This window comes from Nyctibius grandis, chromosome 6 (assembly GCF_013368605.1).
Source record: "Nyctibius grandis isolate bNycGra1 chromosome 6, bNycGra1.pri, whole genome shotgun sequence".
NCBI lineage: Eukaryota > Metazoa > Chordata > Aves > Nyctibiiformes > Nyctibiidae > Nyctibius > Nyctibius grandis.
In genome coordinates, this window is record NC_090663.1 from 7,716,395 (window position 1) to 7,736,748 (window position 20,354).

Here is a 20,354-nt window from a genome sequence, read left to right on the forward strand (position 1 = left end):
CTGAGCAGGCCTCACAGCAAATATCAGGGTAGTTGAAATCCCCCACAACAACCAGGCCCTGTAATTGCGAGACTGCTCTCAGCTGCCTGTAGAAGGCCTCATCAACCTCCTCATCCTGATCTGGTGGCCTGTAATAGACACCCACAACAGTATCACCCCTGCCAGCCTGCCCCTTAATTCGTACCCACAAACTCTCAACTCGCTCCTGATCCGCCCCTGGACAGAACTCAATACACTCTAGTTGCTCACTCACATAAAGAGCAACTCCACCACCTCTCCTTAGTGGCCTGTCTTTCCTGAACAGGACATAGCCATCCATGACCACATTCCAGTCATGCGAGTTGTCCCACCAAGTCTCAGTAATTGCCACTAGATCACAACCCCCCGACCGAACACAGATTTCTAACTCCTCCTGGTAAGTGGTTCCATCTGCTTGAATATCTAGATACATGCTTTCTACTATGGAAATTTCAAAATAAGAGGAAAAAAAAAAAAAGAGATCTTAGAAGCTTTAGTAGCTTCTGTGGGCATAAATCAGTTTTAATTTAGGAACCACCAAACGAATCCCAGTCTCTGCCATGCAAACATAGCACATTCCACATAGCCTTGCTTTCGATTTCAGAACCACATGAAGTACTGCCATGTTTCCATGGCCTATTTTGGCAATGGAAAGCAGACAGTTCTTCACATCACCCAAAAGGAAGACTCAGAGAAAGAGGCAGACAAAAAGAACCGGGTTGGAGAGTAGAAAAAAATTTTTCATTGCTACGGTAAAACTTAAGTATTTAGCTGCCAATCAGCCACTGAAAACAGTCTGGGAAATAGTCTTATTAAACTTTTGATTAATGAACAGTTCAAACTGCACAGTCTGAACAACATTTAAGTATTTCCACATCAAAAGTTTGATTTTTTAAAATAGCAAGTGAATGCATTTCCATCCAGACACTTTTGAAGCAAATCTGCTGTAAAAAAACCTGAAGGTCTTCTAAGTACAAACTGCAATAGATAAAACCTTAAATAAAAAAAATACAGTCATTACTGGGTGCTTGCTTTAATTAAAAGTTCATTTGACCAATTTCATCAGACTATTTCTGCAGGTGGGCCTCTCAAGATCCAACTTAATTAGATCTCACAAAACACTCACTCAGGTCATGAAGAATAAAAGAAAAGTTACTGTTTCTCCAGCATAACTTTGGATTGTTAGTCCAGACACACCAGGAGATAACCACCCCCCTTAAAAAAAAAATCCATCAGCCCTAAAATTGTAAACAGAATTCTCCTTATGGATGAACAACAGATAAATCTATTCATCAAATTTTTGGGAACAGGTTTCAGGTGAATCGGTGAATACCGTCACTCTCCTCAAGAGTCTCATTTGGTTTACTATGTGTGACTAAGACTATGCTGGGAGGACACTAAAATTTTCTCATTAAATCTCTCATCTTTGGAAGGATGGGAGGGGAGAAAGCCCAAAAAATCAAACCCTTCCAGAAGTGCACAATGTAAAAGGGTGCAAACACTGAGACTGGAACCTGGGCCACACACCTGAGTTCCCACCCACCTCTCCTGGAGATTCAGCCATCTAAATCAGTGCATGCGGCCAAACAAGAAGGTATGCAAATGCTGAGCTTTTATTGCATAAGTAGTAATTGCACAATTACATAACAGTAGGTCAACAGCTTTGGAAATTAAGAAGAAAATTCTTTAAAAACTCCACTTTCAGAGAAAACAACTCCATTCATGTGGAAGCATGAACATAATGAACTCCCAAATGCTTTAGCGATATAGTCACGAATAAACTCATGAGGGCTGAGTAAGCATTTACACAAATGCACTTACAGAGTTCATAAAATAGCAGGCCACATCAGATTAAAAAACCCACAGGATGAAAATGCTCCAGAGCTGTGTCTCATATCTTTAACGCCAAACTGCAGAACAGGAAAAGCTGGCACATTCTGAAGAGAGATTTTTCAAAAGCGAAGAAAAACGAAACACAGATCACACCAACTCATTGACTGAGCTCCTAAACAGCTGCATACTGATGTCCTTGCACACGTTAAAAAGTATTAAAGAACACTTTGAAAGGAACAGACAACTTGAATCTTGGCAAACTGATAGCATGTAGTACTTATAGCTTTATACTGGAAAGTAGTTAAACGTGCTACTTATTGCTGGCAGTTAACTGCCCAAGAATACATATGCCAAACAAACAAAAATGTTGACTTGAAGCTATATCCCTTTCATTAAAAACCACAATAAAAAAAAAAAGTGAGAGGTACTGAAACTTTTCATGGTTGTCCTATTCTATTCTTAGGTTTATAGAAAAAGAAACTGGAAGAGAGCTCAAAAGGTCACCTGGCCCACTCCTTTCCCAAGGCCAGATCATCTATACTTCTCTCATTCCTGACAGAAGTTGTCTAAACTGGAGCTTAAGGTCTCAGATAACAGAGACTGTGTAGGATTTCCAGGCAGCTGATCCCAGAGTTTCTGTATCATTATGCTTAAAAAAAAAATCTGTTGGTTTGATTTTAATAAAGTTCAACCTGCCTGACACTCTCTTACTGTGATCTAAGTTCATTATTTCTTGTACTCTCCACCATGACTCTACAAAAATTTCTTGTACACCTGAAAGCTCTTATGTCTACCCTTAGTAACCTTCTCTTCAGATTAAACTCTAATTAGTCCTTTTATTCCCCCTTCCAAGTCAGGTTTTCAAAGACTTAGGTCTACATGACAATTTAATACAATTTAATTTAAAATTTAATACAATTTAATATCTTGCTATTTGCAATGAAATTTGGAGTAAAATAGAGTACCATGAAACAAAAAAGAAAATCTTGAAAGAATCCTAAGGGCATTATCTTAATTTCATCCTCTTGATCACTTGGCCATGCCATGATTACAACACAGTGTTTCTAGATCACTGAGATTATCCCCTACTGATTCCAACAGAAGTACAAAGCTGAACATTGTTTCTTGCTTAAGAGGAACGAGCCATTACAGTACCAGTGACTTGTTTTAACACCAAGCAGATGTTAACAATGTTTTATACTGCTTGGTAGCGTTTTACTGTGCTGTAAGACTAAGAGGTGGCAGTTATTGCCTTACCTTTCAGGTCTACATCATCTTTGTAGTTCATCAACTATAATCCAAATCCATTAAAACCATATGAAACTACACAGAAAGCTAGTAACACCATATAAATGTGACTATCAAGTTAACCTATGACTTGATCAGCATCAGATATGACAATATTTTTATCTGACAAATTAAATCCAGAACAAAAAACTTCTATGTCATCTTTAAATCACCCATTTTCTTACTGCTATCTTCAAGTAAGGAGATCTATACCTCATAAAAGCAGCAACTCCTTCAGCCAATAGATCCAAGACCTTTTCGGGGTATCAAAGCGTTCTTTTAACACAAACTTTTGGAACATCTGAGAGTTCATCTGATTTTTTTCAGTGACCAAAGAAGAATCTAAGGATCTCCAGCATCAATTCCTCACCAAAAAAATATTTTTTTCCCCAGAAACTTACATCTAAAGCACATGCCCACAATCAACCATCTTCCTAAATTTGAACTGGAATTAGTACTACATGTAATGGTTATTTCAATGTTATAGAATTAAGTATGAACCCTATCCTCCAAAACCAGGCAGGGGAGGGAACAAATGCCCTTTCTCCTCTTCCTCCTCCTGTTTCAGAGCTCACTCAAACAGTTAAAACAAGAAGTTATGTTGCTTAATAATTTGAACATCATAGCATAATTCTTAACACAACTCACATGGATGCAATGACCCATAATGAAGATGATCTACAGCTGAAACATGGAGAATTGAAAACTGACAGCATCCCTTTTTTGGTTATTCCACTTTTACATGTGAAGTATATTATAGGGTTAACAAAGTTGACTAAGTTCAGTCTTCTTTCTATCCCCTTCCCTCTTTCCCCCCCGTTCCAGATTAAGAATATTAAAACAATGTTTGGGTCAACATTTTTTCTTTAACACCAAAATCTAAGATACCTGTCATAACATCTCATATTAAGCACAACTGTGTCCAAAATGCTTTATTACATTATTGACCTTATAACCCATACATCTCCAAACAATCCATATCATGAAGTCTTTCTTTGTAAGTCTGTGTTTAGAAAGCAAAACTAAGCAAATACAAATGATTAGTAGTTTATTTCAAATCTTCTTGCAATAGTAAATCCCCAGTCAAAAAGAACAGTAAAAGGGAATCATACCTAGTTTGACAAACAGCAGCCACAAAAATAAGGTGGCACTTTCACACTCCCTTCTGCTCTATAATCTAAGTAACTCTATCATATCCTCCCCAGATGAGTGACTTTGAAATATCAAAGAACTATCACTAACTAGAGAAAAGTAATGCAAAGAATGAATAGGCAAACCTTCTCACTGGGGAGGACATGTTCCACCAACTCTCGCTATTCAAATGCATAATCGTATTTCCAGACTCAGACAGCAAATTTTCTGCTCTGCTTAGATAGGTATTAGGTCTTAGCAAGCAATCCATTCACACACCACATGGAAGGGAGAAGGTGAAGACTGTAAAGTTTAGAGCTCTAGCACTAAAAGCAGTTGGTGAAAAGATGCCAGATATTTTCTCTAGAGAAGAGGAAGGTGACTACACAACTTGCTATAAGACACGTTTTGCTTTGAAGGAGCAAAAAGATCCATTGAAACATTCCTCTCTAAGCCTCTACAGGTACACAGACATCGACGAGGCTGAACCTTCTTTCTTACCAGCATGAAAAAAGACAGATATTTTTGAGACACAGCCTATCATCATCTTACCTGCACTCTCTCATTTAGTCCATCAGAGCCCATGAAAGAGAGCCTCTCACTACCAGTCAGCTCAGCATATCCACTGCAGATTTGCTGTACATCCAAGCAAGTGTCACTATAATTCATCTGCACCACACATCAGGCTTGCAGAGAACTTCCTGATAATAGTCACAGTTATTTAACAACCGCTTGTGTGAATCCATCTTCTGTTTCCTCTTTCATACTCTGACAGACTCTTCAGGGATACACTATTTTTTGCACATAGACATATTGTCCAGCAGAACAGAAAACTAGTCTATAACTAGGTTTAATAAGGCACTATAACCAGGTTAAATATATATTCTGTATAGATTCATCTCACACAGGATTTAGCACACATCTCTGAAAACAGAAAACTCTCAAGGCCCTTCTTGGATTGTACCAGGATCTCTGAAAACTCAAACAATGGAAGCTTTCGGTCTGTCGATTCAAATTCCAGATTCTTCTTGGATCTGGGTTTTGCAGTTGGCAATATGACAAATTCTTTTCCCACACAAGAACTGTAGCAGAAATTCCCCTTGATGCTTACTTAGCATAACCTTCCTAATTACTCAAGAGTCAATGGTGAAGAGGGAAGCCTTCATCACAATGTCTGATCTGGACATGCAACTGCCAACTGCCATGGCATGTTTGCCTTTGACAACCTAAAATATTTGTAGTCGAATGTAATGTTATTTATTTTGGTAGCAAGACTAAAGAGGGACAGGATGTTTGTTTATTCTGCTGACAAGCCGCACCCATGAAGCTCAAGGGATACACCAGCATTTGACCAGAAAATATCACTGGAAACCACCTTCTTTGGTACATCAATTATTTGTTAAAACCCCATATATTACTCGTTTTGTATCTATACCAGTTTCATTACTCATAATGGTTTTATGAAAGAACTATATTCTTCCTTAGAGAATCAGCACACACATAATAAAAGATAATTTCTTTGTTAAAGTATAGTGATAGTTAATGCGTCAACATTTTCTTTAAAATTTAAACTGAATTTAGTTTTAATTTAATCTTAACTATCCTATCCAGAGGTATGTATCCAGATGTTGTACAATTAACAAAAATGGAATGTCGAATTACAACCTAGTGCCTTATCCTACTCTTTTTATGAGACCTATTTTTATTGTCAGTCTTGACATCAATGTGAACGCCAATTTGAAAAAATACTGAATTGGGCTGCAAACTGTGTAAAACTTCACGGCAGTGAAACTAAATAATGCAGCCATTAGTATAAAGAGAAATGGATTATTTTGACAGGTAGATGGGCATAACCCTATCTCTAAATTAAAATTTTACTGCAGTCCCAAACTGATGAAATATATAATATTTTTGCTATCAAAGTGGACCAAGTCTAAGCCATAACTCCACAAATACCTCCTAAAAAAATCATATTAAAATTATCTGATCTTTATAATACCTATTGTTTACATCGTGCCTTTCATTTCAAGGCTCTAAAGCACACGCAAAGACTGCTAATAGCAAAAAAAGCTAATTTAAGAGAAAAACACATCACCAGATAGGTTCCTTACTGTAAGCTAAGTTCTCAAGATGACAGGACAAATTAATATCTGCACTGCACATTTTTAGCCACTTTGCAGTTAATAGTCTGCTTTGGATGCTTTTATTGTGCATTCAGTGGTTACTGTTTGCAACGATAGTGACTGTCATTTTTAATTATTTTTAATTAGCAATGGGTAACAGCCTACTAACATAAAAGACTTTCTATACTTACAATAAATAACCCTTGGCTCAGAAAAAGCCTTCATAGCAACTTTAGGTATACATTGGCTTAGTGGACTTCAACACATACACACAAAGATGCTAAATGGTAACACGTTTTAGGAATTAAAGTTTAAAGTCAAATGCTGAAATTAAGACAACACCTTTCAGGATACAAAGTTATCCCAGTCTGAACATTACAGTTAAGACTCTACACATAACCCCTCACTTTTTATAACACAAAGCTATTAAGTGTATCATGAAGGAGAGGTACTCTAAGGAAGAGTAGAAAAATTGACAGTGGATATTAAATAAGTTACTGTTCCATGTCCAGGTCATTTCTTCTCAAACATTAATTTCTAATTATGACATTATGGAAATGACTGTCACTCAAAGTGGATTCCTGAAAATGACACCAGTCCAACTGTTCACACTACTCCCAAAACATAGAGCAGAAATACATAGAATGGTGCTCTGCACACTTCAACCTTACCTTTCAAGTGTCAGAATATGTCACTGCCTCTTCTCAAACACTAGAAAAGATTTTGGACTCTATCCCCATCGATATAATCTGAGGATCTCCAACTGACAATAATCTATCTGATTCATTATCATTATGAAGATGGAAAAATGCCTACAAAATCAAAGCATTGGGATAGAAAACAGCTGACAAAAAGCTGTTTCTTGAGACAGAAGTGAGTATAAACACACTGAGGAACTTTCAAGACTATACTCATAATTTTCATTAGAACATGCTGCCCATATGCTAGGAGAAGGGGCCGTTTAGCATTTTATCCTACATACCTCTACACCCAGAAAACACCTGCTTACATCTTCAGGCTTGCTAACAGACTATCTGTGTCTCCCAAGATGGATCTGGACAATCACAATCTATGAATCACCTCAGGACTAGACTGCTGTGCCTTTCCTTACCTAATTCAGACATTCCTCCATCTAGAAATGCATCCAAAGGAACAGAAAATCTTCCCAGCATTTCTGGGAAACTTGTGACTAGCAGGCAAAGCTATCACCCATGGGCTATAAATCAGAAAAAAAATATATATACACATTTAGACCACACTACTGCAAAGCAAAACACTATCAACCAACCATAAACACTGAAAAAAATGAGGAACAGAGTTAAAGATGTAGTCAAATACAGAACAAAATAGCTGAAAATCAAATGCAAGCATCCAAAACTTAGAATGACATTAAAGAGTGATTAAAATATCTGCTGTACTTATCTATGTATCTACTAATTTTGCTGTACAACGCTAACTACAAACTTGAAACTATCTATTCTTACAAAAATTGTGCACTCTACTGCTAGCTTCTTGTCCTCTATAGGTTTATACTGCTGCTCCCAGTCACAGCAGGAGCAGGCAATCTTTTTCATACAAGTTTTTAGCACTTCCACAAGTTAAGTCCTCCCTTAACTGGGAGGGCAGAGATGCTCAAGTTAAAAGCAACATGACCTAGATTTAATTAAGTCTGATTCAAAATAAGTATCAATAAGGTCCAGAAACCCTGACACACAATCAGGACACAAATGTGTTTATTTTTATATAGTCATGTCAGGATCATAAAGTTAAATTTTGAATTGTTCCTACAGGGATGAATAGATCACCTTGGTTTTGGCATCTTCACCAGTATAACAACATAGGGCTGAAAGTAACACAGTATACCTTAAATAGAGTAAAGGATTTCATCTGCTTAACTTTTATAGTGCAATGACTCTACCACAATCCTTACTTTCTTCAAGCTGACCTCCCAGGAGGTAAAAATCTGCAAAATCAATTTCCTGTGCCACAGTTATTGAATAGAATGGGAAATGGCAATTTTTTCTCCAGAGAATCTTTCCCAGGTACTTTGACCCTAAAAGTAAACAGGATCTTTTTTAAATTTCTGTGCCAGCATGTGGAGAAACACATAAACCCACACACAACAACAGAAGTGTAACAGATCTCTTCGACTGTGTCTCAGTCTGAACTCCAGTGGTCACCTTCTCTCTCAGCTCACATTGAAGGATATCAGGGACTTTGTTTTTCATATCTATTTCTGCCAGAAGGCCTGAGGAATGATATACAAACTGTATTAGATCAAATTCACATCACTTACATGGAAAAGTCAGAATGACTATGACACTGACATCACTCTCTCACTGCAGAAATGGAGCGTGAAAGAAGAGTGGATGTTCAAAAAAATATAATATGCTTAAAAATACTTAGAATAATAGATTCTTTAAATATCAACTTCTATCTCTACTTGTCTGTCACAGTGCAGCATAAACAAAGTACCAAAAAAGAAGAGGGCACACACATACATTTGACAGTTTAAGAGGAGATATAAGAAAATGTCATGCCATACTCTTTCTGGAGGCATATCAGGAAACAAAGCAGGGAAATGATGAAAGATCTACAAAAAAGGGCACGCAAAAGCTTTCAAACCATCATTATTTCCTTGCAAAACACAGGGAAGATTTGCACAGGCATTACCAGTTCACACCATTCTCACTGGTTAACTTTCCTGTACAAAGCCCAAGCACAGTTATCTAAGACAGGTAGAGAAATACATTAACAACACAGCCTAAGTTACAATGATTTCCACAGAAACCTCACCTAATCTTTACTGTTCGAAAGGGAAACTGTCATGCAGTTGATGCTCTAAGAGTTACTAAGCTAACAAACGACAATTTACTAGACAGAGCATGCACTCAGTTTCTCAAAGCTAACACAAACATAAACAGAAGCTGTTTAGATACAAAAACTTTTATTTATCCTATTATTTATGTGCTAAGACATATTCCAGGCACTGTGTAATCACAAAATACCATTGCATAAACAAATTCTACAAACTGAGCCATATTGGTTTGTTCTCCAGATGAAGAATAATATTCCTGTCAAATGGAAAACTGATGGAGAAATTTGTTTTTAAGATTCTGAAGTTCTTTTTAGAATAAAATCTTGTTCTTTGAACAACAAAATAGAAGTATATTTTTTAAAAGTGTTTGGGGCTGTTTCAACTATATCCAAGAATAGAAAACAGCAAATTACCATTTTCAGTAACAAAATACTGACTCTGCTATCTATAAAGACACTAGTAGATAATTGAAGCAGAGTAACACATGACAGAAATTGGAAATTTAAGTTGAAATTTGTACTTCAAACTATAATTTCTTAAATTTTACCATCAAATTTAATATTTAACTGCTCCTCTCTGTCAATTGATTAAACTGATCAGTCCTTGGCAAGTCACAAATGATAAGGCTTATTGTGAACTGTGATGAATAACCTGTACAGGCTGACCTAAACTTCTTTTCACCCTTTTTCAGCATTAAGCTATCCCGTATACCCTACACCGCACCTGAAACCTATTTACAGAGCTTCACATGATGTGCAAATGGAGCAAGAATCATCTCGCAAAGATCTTGGAACACTTCAGACTTTACGTTGCATTGGAGAATTGCCATGACCGCGCACAAAGAGAACAAGATAAATACTGTAAACTTTAATCCTGAAAACCCTCATTCACTTCAGTAGACCCAGTGACTTAAGTGAAACTATTCAGCTGTTTGAGATTGAGCACAAACATGGCTGTTTGCACAGGAATTCTCAATCTTGCATTTCTTGTTTTTGCAATCTACAAACATAACCCAGAAGGCCACAGGTTCTCCAATACTAATGCAAATAGTCTCATGGGGGAAACAGAGAGTTCTTTTTTTTCAACATCCTAAGATGCTGCTAAAACTACACCTCTCACTGAATCCCAACAGAACCGCTGAACAAGTCAATACAGGTCCATCTTTTGTTTGAAATTTTAAAACAGAGATTGGTAAACCATCAATATCAAGGTACTAACCAGCCATCTGATATTCAGCTACCTAAAAAACTACTAAATTAGCAACAACAGTCTGGAAATACCTCATCAGCGCTATCCCTGAGCTTTTTTCTGGTAGCACTTTATTATCAAATCATTAGTGATTTAATGTTTTTAATGCTTAATGACTTTTGATGCAAATATTATGAGAGTATCCACCATCCATTGGTCATACGTGCTGCTGTAAGACAAAATATTCCTTGTCTTGAAATTTCACCAGGAGATATTGAAGTACTTTAAAAAGGAATTACCATTATACCCCTTCCATAGATGGAAAATAAACAGAAAGGTGAACTGACTAATCCAACAGCAAAAACAAGGAAAACACTATTTGCTCTGATTCCACTGTCTTATCCATTAGGTTGTACAGCATCCTGTGCCTGATATTTCAGGTATATCGCTCTTAAATATAGTACATCCTAATAAAGAAGGATGATAAAAAAATTTCAAAATACGTTGAACAACGAAATGAATTGTCACGCATCAATAGCTATATCTGAATTTTGCCCTAATTTATGGAAATTTTCTGCTTCAATCTAAAATAGCAATCTTTATATAAATAACAATTTTCACCTGAAATAATAATCCATTATTAATGCAATAACAATATACCATTCCATTCAAATGTCAACTCCAACAACAGGAAAAAAAGCAAAATATTGTCCACTAACAACAGCAATGGAATTCCTTTTCCTTCTCTTCCTCCCTATTAGGACCTAATACAATTAGTGAGGTTTTAATACTTTTCAAGAAATCACAATTTAAATACAAAAATCAATAAATTTTGAGTTGATAATTTCTATTGTGAAAACAATTTGTAACGAATGAGAATGACATTGCTGTTGGGTGTACTAGCTATCATTTTGCCTGAAGTCCACAAGCGCACATTGCATTCACAGGTTTAACCCACACTGTTGCACCGTAGTAGTAAACGCACTCTCCTAAACAGGTATCTGATAACACACTCTTAGCACACTTGAGAAAGGAAAGTGTGGAATTATGACCCACAAAAAGCTAAAAGTGTTTCCTAGCAAATCCATAAACACCTTAAAAGTTTTAACACCAAGTGTTTAGACTATGCTGACCTATGAGCTCCCCTGTGGACTTCTCATAAGACACGTGCTTTTCAACCACTACTTTGGGTGGGGGGACAGGGAGGAGGGGAAACTCAAAACTTTAAAATATTTTATTAAAGATGTTTCTAATACATTGCCAAAACCCCAGGGCGTTTTAACCTCTATTACTAGAAAGCTGAACATACCTCATATCCCCAAGATTTGTCTGCACTGTAAGAGTGAACGCACCTTTCACTATTGCAGGGAAATGGTCCCTCTACAAGGAAATTGAACCTGACCACTCCTCTTTCTGTTTCCTAATTATCCCAAATATCTATTCACTAATTAGTATCTCTGGTGGTTCTCAGAACATGTAACTTCTGTATGAAAGCATGACAATCCTTCTCATACCCCTCTGAGCTGATCAGCATAATCTGAAGTTCTTCCCTGAAAAGCTCAGGGTAACACTGAACGCTCTCAACTCAAGGAAAACCAGAAGCATGGTCAAAGTCTCTCTGGCTGCAGTTCAAACTCCCCCAAGATTTACCAGCTAGAACACTAAGATCTGATTTTATTTTTCACTTCATATGACCACCATTTTTGAAGTTTAAAAAAAAAAAATCCTAAATATATATCATATGCATGCTTAAAATAGGAATGCTATGCACTCCAAATAAATCAATATCGCTTAATTCTGCAAGAACCTAAAATGAGTTAATTCAGAATATCAGACTTTACCTGATTTTAGGCTGTCACTTGGTAACGTAAAAATCTATGCTGGGTTCCGTTTTTGTTTTGTTGGAGTAGGAGGATTATTTTAATATGGAGAGGATTGATTTCATTCCTGTATGCAGGAGCTGCTGTTGATGTTCCCGACCAGAAAGATTGCTTTCTAGAATTATCACCAATATACATTACAAGAGAGTGTTTTCTTCCACCTTGCCTCTGCTCTAAAAGCCTCCTCAGTGTTGATTCCCAGAGCAAGGCTACAGGTCCCCTGCTCAAAATTTCTCTTTAGATTTTCTAATCCTTTTCTCCTTAATCTCCATTATACAAAAAGAAATCCACATATGCATGGTCTGTGAGAAGCTAAGTAACTTTACCTCTCACCATAGTTACCACATCTGATTTAACCACTGGCTCCGGACATTGAATCATTGTCCTCTAAGATTTAAGATTTTATTTGTGTATGCCTCGATACATTCAACAAGCATAAAATCCTAAAAGCAGACTGATTTTAATAACATTAATAGACAACTACATTTCAATTTATGCAGCTGTAAGATAACACACCATCCACCTCTGCTATTTCTGTACTGTGTGTGTTGTTTTCCAGGATCTCAGAAGCTAAAATGTTTAAATGTGTTACTATGACTGTTATTAAAAAGATTTTTCTGTCTAATTCAATTCTTTGAATGATTCTGAAACAATTTTACATTCAGATTTTCATTAGCGTGCTCAACTATTCTATTAGACTTTTTTGTTTCTCATGGTAACCAATTTTATTTGACTTAGCAGAAGCTGTTCAAATATTTAAAGGCACTCCGAGATGGCAGGAGTTTATCTAGGAGCATACATGTTGTGTCACAGATATTCCTTTCCTTGCTCTTACTCGCCTTCCCCCCCCCCCAAAAAAAAAAAAAGCAGTAGCAAACAAATGAGATCTCGACTAGCCACATCGTACCGGGAACGTGCTCACTTCATCTGTTTATGTTAATATTCAAGTTACAATGGGCACATTTCGAAATTACAAGCTCGGTAGTTAAAACAGATGCTGCTTACGTCCCTTCATATGCACTGTATCCCTTTGCCAGTATCGTCAGGCACAACGCAAGAACTAAAGTATAAACAGCTGCAACACCTCTCTGTTTTGTTAACATTCTTTCACACATTTTCTTGCTAACTCCAAAAAGGCTCAACGGTGTTTAAAAAAAAAGAAAAACCAAAACCAAACCCACAACAGTGAAATTGGAAACATCTGCGAGATAGCTGGGGAAAACGGAATGAAACATGAATAAACAAAAACATGGCGAAAGTGGCCTGGGGTTGTTACACTGTCAGATCATTTTTCCAAGCCCAACATCAAGGCTTTTGTTACAACCAAAGCGGTCATTTGCATGGAGAACCAACAGGGTTTCTTCTTCTTCAGCGTTTCCCCGATCGTTAACACACACTCGCTCTCTCCGGCACACACAGAGGCAAAATCTCCTTTCTCTTGCAAACAAACAACACGGCTAAACGCACACATCTTCGCAACTACGGCATCTCCAGAGCGCAAACAACGCTCCGCATACTGAATAGTTTGTTACTAAGACGAATTTAGGTAGAAAAATACCAGACAAACCTTTGGAGCGCTGCCCCAGCCGGAGTTGCTCTCCCTCTGCTCTGCTGTTACTGGCAAGCTCAGGCTGAGATGAACAAGTCCATGCTACTCTGACAGCCTGACTCCTCTGGCTTTTGCACACCAGCCCCGGGCTTTAAATAATATCAAACTTTCAGAAAGTTAAAAATGGAATGAATTGAAGGAATGTAAAGGACAATGGCAGGAAAGCAGAAAACACTGCCTGGGCAGTTATTGCAGCAGCACGCAGGGCACTGCTCTGTAGGTAAGGCTGGCTCAGCACTTTCTTTCTAACCCACCCCCCCCCTCCCCATTTTTCAGGGGGTTGTAACTCAGAAAGCAAAAAAAAAATAATTCCTCATGGCTAAAAAAATAGCTCACAGGTAAAACCCCCTCCCCTTTGCATTTTAAAACATCCACTTAGACCATTCAGAAAGTTACAGGAGTCTGTGCACTTTATCAGGTCAGGAAGTCCCACATGCCATTTTTTATGCAAATCCAACTCTTCTTTTTTTAAATGAGATTTCACAAGAATGCGATCTACATTGTGAATTTTGCTCCCACCCTTTTTTTTTTATAGAAGCAAATTAATAAATACTTTGACACCTGAAAACAGGTTTGCACAAACATGGAATAATTTCTAAATAACTTTTACACACATGCATTGCCTGCAAGGTACCAGACGAGTAAGAGAGATATTAAATTCCCTGCTCACACAGCTGATTCAGCACAGACAATGGCCTCTACTGAGGTCTCAACTCTAATCCATTATGGCAACTTTGTAACCTCAATTGCTGAGTGCATCTACATTTTCCCCGATAAGGAAAGTGTCTTTATAATCATGCTAAAATAAGGAAACAAAGGGTTGGATCTGCAATTACTACTTTACAACGACGCTCTAAACTGTGGCACGTCAGGGCAATCTCTCCTGCTGTTGTTAATCCCTGGGATTTGTTGGTGGGGGCTTTTGTTTGTTGGGTTTTCACACTCTTGGTAATTTCCTCGTAGATACAGAAATAAAAACACTAACTTCTCCAGCCTATTTAAATAAGCCAGATACACTAATACACTTTTCCACTTCTAAGCTTAAAGTTACAATAGCAAAAAGTATATGACTATACAGTCACATCATTACTTTCTTTTAAAGTAAAAATAGGCACTTAATGTAAAAAGTGTGCAACAGTTTAAGTCTGCTGGGCAAGAAAACCAAAGTTAAGTTTGCCCCTTTTGACTGATATGGAATAGCCAAGGCAACAGGCAGCTCACTTGATCCTTACAAAACTCAGTATATCAACACTTGTCCATCAAAAGGTGTGTCTCTGCTCTCTAGGAATTTGTGAGTCTGCAGTAGTGTTGCATACGTATTATATAAAATCAAGTAGCATCCATTAAAATGCAGCAATCCATTAAAAATGCTCAGTTGCTGCAACTCAGTAAGCAACAATTTCCCCAGTAAGAATTGTCTCAAAATACTCCAAGAGCTTATAATTTTCCAAACCCTCATTATCTTCTAAAAGTCATAACACTTGCTGAATATCTATCTCAAGATATCCGAGATCAGTACAGGTCACCTCACATTTCTGTCTTACAAAGACAGCTGCCTGGCATATTTTGAAGACAAGCTGCTTTGATATTAACACCTTACTCTGTACAATGCTGTGCACAGTGGTTGTGAAAAAAATACCAAAATTTCTCACATTGTTCAGAACAGCAAAATAAACATTACAGGTAAGGTCCTAAATATTTCATAAACATCTTAACTCACCAGAAGAATATAGTGAAGGCTTCTGCTTCTCCATAATAAGATGGACAGTATCCACGTGCTCAAGGGAAGAGAGTTCTTCTGGGCAATGGGGCAACCTGTGCTCCCACCTGATCCAACACAGGACTTTGTATCACTGGCTTATGCCAGTCTCATCTGCTAACATGAGAAATGATGGTGACACACATTCACTTCTGCCGCCCTGGCACAGAGTTTATGATGTCCACAAAGAGGAAAGAGAAGCAAGTGTAAAATCTCAATCCACAGCAGTTTTCTTCGGCACGTGGAAGCAGAGCACTAAGGTTTCTACTTTGCTCCAGCAAATAACATACAGAGTATTTCTGGTTTTTGAAAGATACATAATTTGCGCGCAATGCTTAATGGTAGACGGATGTTTGTTTCTAATCATTTATCCGGAGCAAAGTGGAAGACCATTGGAAATATTTTTAAGATACTGTCAAATGAGTAAGGTTCTCCTAAAGGTTTGAAGTATTCTATACACGTTGCTTAATTCTAACTAATTGCTAATTCACGTTAATAAGACACTAAATGAGGACAAACATTAATAGATTATGATACAACTGGACAATGCCAAGAAATACAAAAATGGACGCTGATTTTTCTTCTTCCTTTTACACCACTAGGGAACAAGGAAAAATAAAGAAGATATGGTACACAAACCTTTTTAGCAGATCCAAATTTGTATTTCCTATTTATGAATAAAACAGTAGAATTTATAAGAACTGTAAAAGCAAAGTTGTATTGGTAATTAAACTAAATTTAATTAAATTAAGCCTCGGGTTTATAACTTTGTATGGTAGGTTAAGCAGAAGACGTTTATTAACCTAATATTAAAGAACAAAGTACAACCTCTGTATATGAATAACCATACCCGGGAATAATAACCATAAATATTTTGTTCAATTCAGCTGGAAACTACAGATTTTAACAAGTTCAAAAGATCATTGGCTTAGTTCTTATCTCCACATTTATCACACCAACATTTATATTATAAATCAACAGCTGCAACCTGAAGTTGAAAACATGCCAGAAATATGCACAGGTTGTATCAATATTTGCACATGGAGACTAGAACATAAATTAGTTGACACTCAACACTTAAATCTTTCTGTCTGAAGTTGCAATATTTAAAGGTTAAAGATTAGACATGCTCCCTCTTGTGTTAAACTAAGAATACACGGAATACATGCTGTTTTCTCTGACATGATGGTTGCTTGGCCATCTGTTCCATTAAGCAAACCCTTTAACTTTGGCTACTAATGTCTGACAAACCTTCACCAATAATTCTCCAGTTTTAAGACAGATACTGTCTGAGCACTTAACCTGTATCCATAGAATATTTGTGTTACATTCGGTTAGGTACTGTATTATCCGAAAGGAACATTAAGGGATTGCATACAAAAAAAAATATGTTGCAAATAAGTTCTTTGGACAAATACATATATGACTTGGTAAATCACATGGAAAGTCACGCTTCTTCAGTGCCTATAAGCATCACAGGCCTAAGGAGTTGAAGTAAGCCAAGTTCAAGATGTTCAGTAACATCAATGACATGGAATATTGAACAACAAATTTCCTTCTAAATATTAGCTTACAGAATATCTAAGACAGGAACAAGAGGAAAGATTTACAATGCCACATAATCGTGTTTGTAAACACAGCACCAATTAAGCTAAGTTTTCAGTCCTCCACTTGACAAGCTCAGGTGAACCATTCCTTGCACAGAGCCTTGATGGAGTCAAAATCCTTCTTACACAAATCTTCTTGCAGAATCCAGCCCCAAGATCGTGTCTAGACACGAATGTTAATCCCAGGTGTAACTAACACAAATGTTTTTACTAATATGCATTTTAAACAAAGGCTTTGCACCTGGTGTGGGCTTGGCAAATTATGTTTAGGCATACATTTGCTGATTATGGTCAGTACCAGACCGAATGCCAGGGCAGCTGAGAGCAAACACGAGTAAACAGCTTGCAGTCCAAAGCTGAAGAGAATCTAACACTCAACTACATGACTTCACACATTTTCTTTTATTTACCACCAGCCCTTTGTGGTGGATAGAAGATGCTCTCAGTGCACCAGGGCCTGTGCCCACTAGAAATAAATAACGTTACCAAATATTCCAAGAAACACATTTGTTAAGTATGACTTGCTCTTTCGAACCATTAAATGTGATTTATCTTTGTGGAAATATTTGTGTTTATTTTTCTACAGTCTTCTGCAGACCAGAAATAATATAACCACTAAGTTTAGGGAAGACAGCAAAAAAAAATACCACTATTATTAATGGATACAGGTTTTGGGGTCTCTTTAAAGCCTCAAACCACAACAGCACTACTACCTGAAACATATCTGCTGACAATGGCAAGAACCTGCACCAAGACACAGAACTTTTGCCACCGCCTTCAACAACAGAAGAAGGTTTATATCACTGCACTGATCCTGATCAGTATGTTTGCACTTTCTTACTATTATGCTGCAGACCTAATAGCTTCAGGGTCTGACAAAGTGCCTTCCATTTCACTCACTAAGGTGCTCAAATCACAGAGAGAAGCTTCATATATGGTACTAAAAGCGGGCACATGTTATGGCTGAATCTCAAGACACTGCCCTCTACATATTATCAAGAAAGTAGCTTTCATATCAATAGCCAGAGGTTTAATACTCCAAGAGTGTTTTTATTCTGTCAGACACACAAGCAGAGACAGTCTGCAGGATCAGGTCCCTTTTTTTATATGCGAACATTCAGGTACGCTCAGCAGAGGAATGATTGCTCATTTATATCAGTACTTGTCACCTTATGGCCCACCAACTCCCATGGACCACTCTCAGGGACTGAACAGAGGTCAGCAAGACAAGCAAGCCCTCCGAGTGCAGCGTTACACCGGCCAGATCCACAACTCCCCTCCAGATCCAGCTGGGAGCCCGTAAACCCAGTCAACAAAAAATAAAGGGAAACCCCCAAAGCTGAAAAGGGCTGCTCTAAACTTGCAGCGCACAGCGGTACTTGGGGCACCGGCCGGTGAGGCAGGGCGGGGGGGGGAGGGGGGCAGCAGCAGCTCCCCCTCCCCAGCCTGGCTGCGAGGGCAGCGGGGGTTGACGTGTCCCCCCGGGAGGGAGCTGCAGGGCTGCACCGCCCGCGCCCGCCCGGCACTGGGCCGGCGGGGGAAGCTGTCTGCCGGCCGGGCACCACTTCCCAAGGGCCGAACGGGAGCCAACGCCCCCCCTCCCCACCCCCCCGTCCCCCGCGGGGAAGGCGAGACCGGCCCGGCTGCTGAGGGAGCTGCTCCCGCCCCGCGCCTCGTCTCACCGGGGAAACTTAGCGCCGGCCGCCCGGGAGCGGGGCCCCGCCGCGGCCTCCCCTCCGCGGTTCGGGGCCGCCCCCCCCAGCCCAAGCCGTGAGGGCAGGCAGCACCGCGGCAGGCTGGAGAAGGGAAGCCGCGGCGGGCGCTTGCCGCGTGCCCCGGCTGAGGGAGAGCGGCGGCGAGCGCGGGAGAGCGGCCCGGCGCCGGGGAGAGGGAGCTGAGGGGAAGGGGACTCACGCTGTCTCCGCTATTTAAACCTCTTCCCGCCGCCTCCGCCTCACTGACTCTCACTCACTCTCTCCTCCCCACGGAACTTACTAGGGGCGGGGCGGCGCCCTCCCCTCCCCGGCCAATATACACACAGCCACACGCCGGGCCGCCGCCGCTGCCCCGTCCGCCCGCCCTCCCCAGACGCGCCACTCATTCGCTCAACTCTCTGCCTGTCAGCAGGGCGGCGCAACAGCGTTGGCTGGGGACCCTGCCCATCAAAGCGCCCCCCCGCTCCGGGCTCCGCCCCTCGTCCCGCCCCCCCTTCCCGGACACCTCAGGGGGGTGTTAAAACGGCCGTTTTAAGTCACCATCAAAATTTACTTTTAGGTCCCACCTACTGAGCTCTAGCGGAGATTCTGATTGGGCGATAGGAAAGCTCTCTCTACTGTGACTGGGTGTCTGGATGTCCATCATCCCCCCAAAATCCCTCCTATCTCGCTGCCGTAATTCCACTTGATTTGTCCGCTTATCCAGCCGGCCCCGCCCATTTTCACACCGCCGCCCAATCAGGCGCGGCTTCTCAAGCTCTAAGGCGGTGTCAACGCGCACTAACCCAACGTGCGAGAGGGTGGCCCTCATTGGTTGGCGCCTCTCGCTTTGCCGTTGCTCTTCCGCCACCACCGTCCCGCGGAGTGTACCACGCCGCCTGGGCGGCGGGGGGGAGGCGGGCCGTTGTGAGGAGCGAGCGCCGTTGGTTCGCCCCGTCTCCATGAGGGATGGGCGGAGGAAGGCCGTTGCTGCCCGTCATGCCGCGCGCGCTGTAGGTAGCTCCCTCCGCTCTGGGCTGGGGGAGGAGGAGGGAGGCGGTTGGTGCCCAATCCAAGATGGCGGTGCAGGAATCAGCTGCTCAGCTCTCAATGACTTTGAAGGTGCAGGAGTATCCCACTCTCAAGGTGGGTGCCGAGCCTCTCCCTCTTCTCTCCCGGCATGGAGGAGAGGGATAAAGCCCCAAGCGTCCCGCCGGAGCAGCGCTGGGGGGAAGATGAGGGCTTGGCGAGCCGGGCGCTCCGGCCCCCCTTCCTCCCCGCTCCCTGCCTCAGGAGCCCCCGGGGCTGTGGGGCGGGGGTGAGGAGGGATTCCCACCGCACACTTGCCCGCCCGTCCCCATTTTCCTCCGTTTGACGTCTGGGCTTCTGCCGCTACGGCTTCTCCTC

General features: G+C 40.2%; 2 protein-coding genes across 7 annotated transcripts in view; one reads left to right on the forward strand and one right to left on the reverse strand.

The window, feature by feature from the left end:
- Nucleotides 1–19,235, reverse strand: part of CTBP1 (C-terminal binding protein 1) — a 259,257-nt gene extending 240,022 nt beyond the window's left edge. For both annotated transcript variants that reach the window (XM_068402971.1, XM_068402973.1), the window contains exon 1: nt 19,168–19,235. The gene's annotated coding sequence lies outside the window, so the exon portion shown is untranslated. The remainder of the gene's footprint in view (nt 1–19,167) is intronic.
- Nucleotides 19,236–19,808: 573 nt separating this feature from the next.
- MAEA (macrophage erythroblast attacher, E3 ubiquitin ligase) overlaps nt 19,809–20,354 on the forward strand; it is a 54,729-nt gene continuing 54,183 nt past the window's right edge. For 2 of the 5 annotated variants that reach the window (XM_068403086.1, XM_068403082.1), the window contains exon 1: nt 19,809–19,960. Coding sequence is in view for 3 of the 5 variants with exons in the window: in XM_068403082.1 (XP_068259183.1) it covers nt 19,910–19,960 (51 nt within the window). In the remaining 2 variants the exon portion in view is untranslated. The other 3 variants (XM_068403081.1, XM_068403084.1, XM_068403085.1) reach the window with 2 other exon arrangements.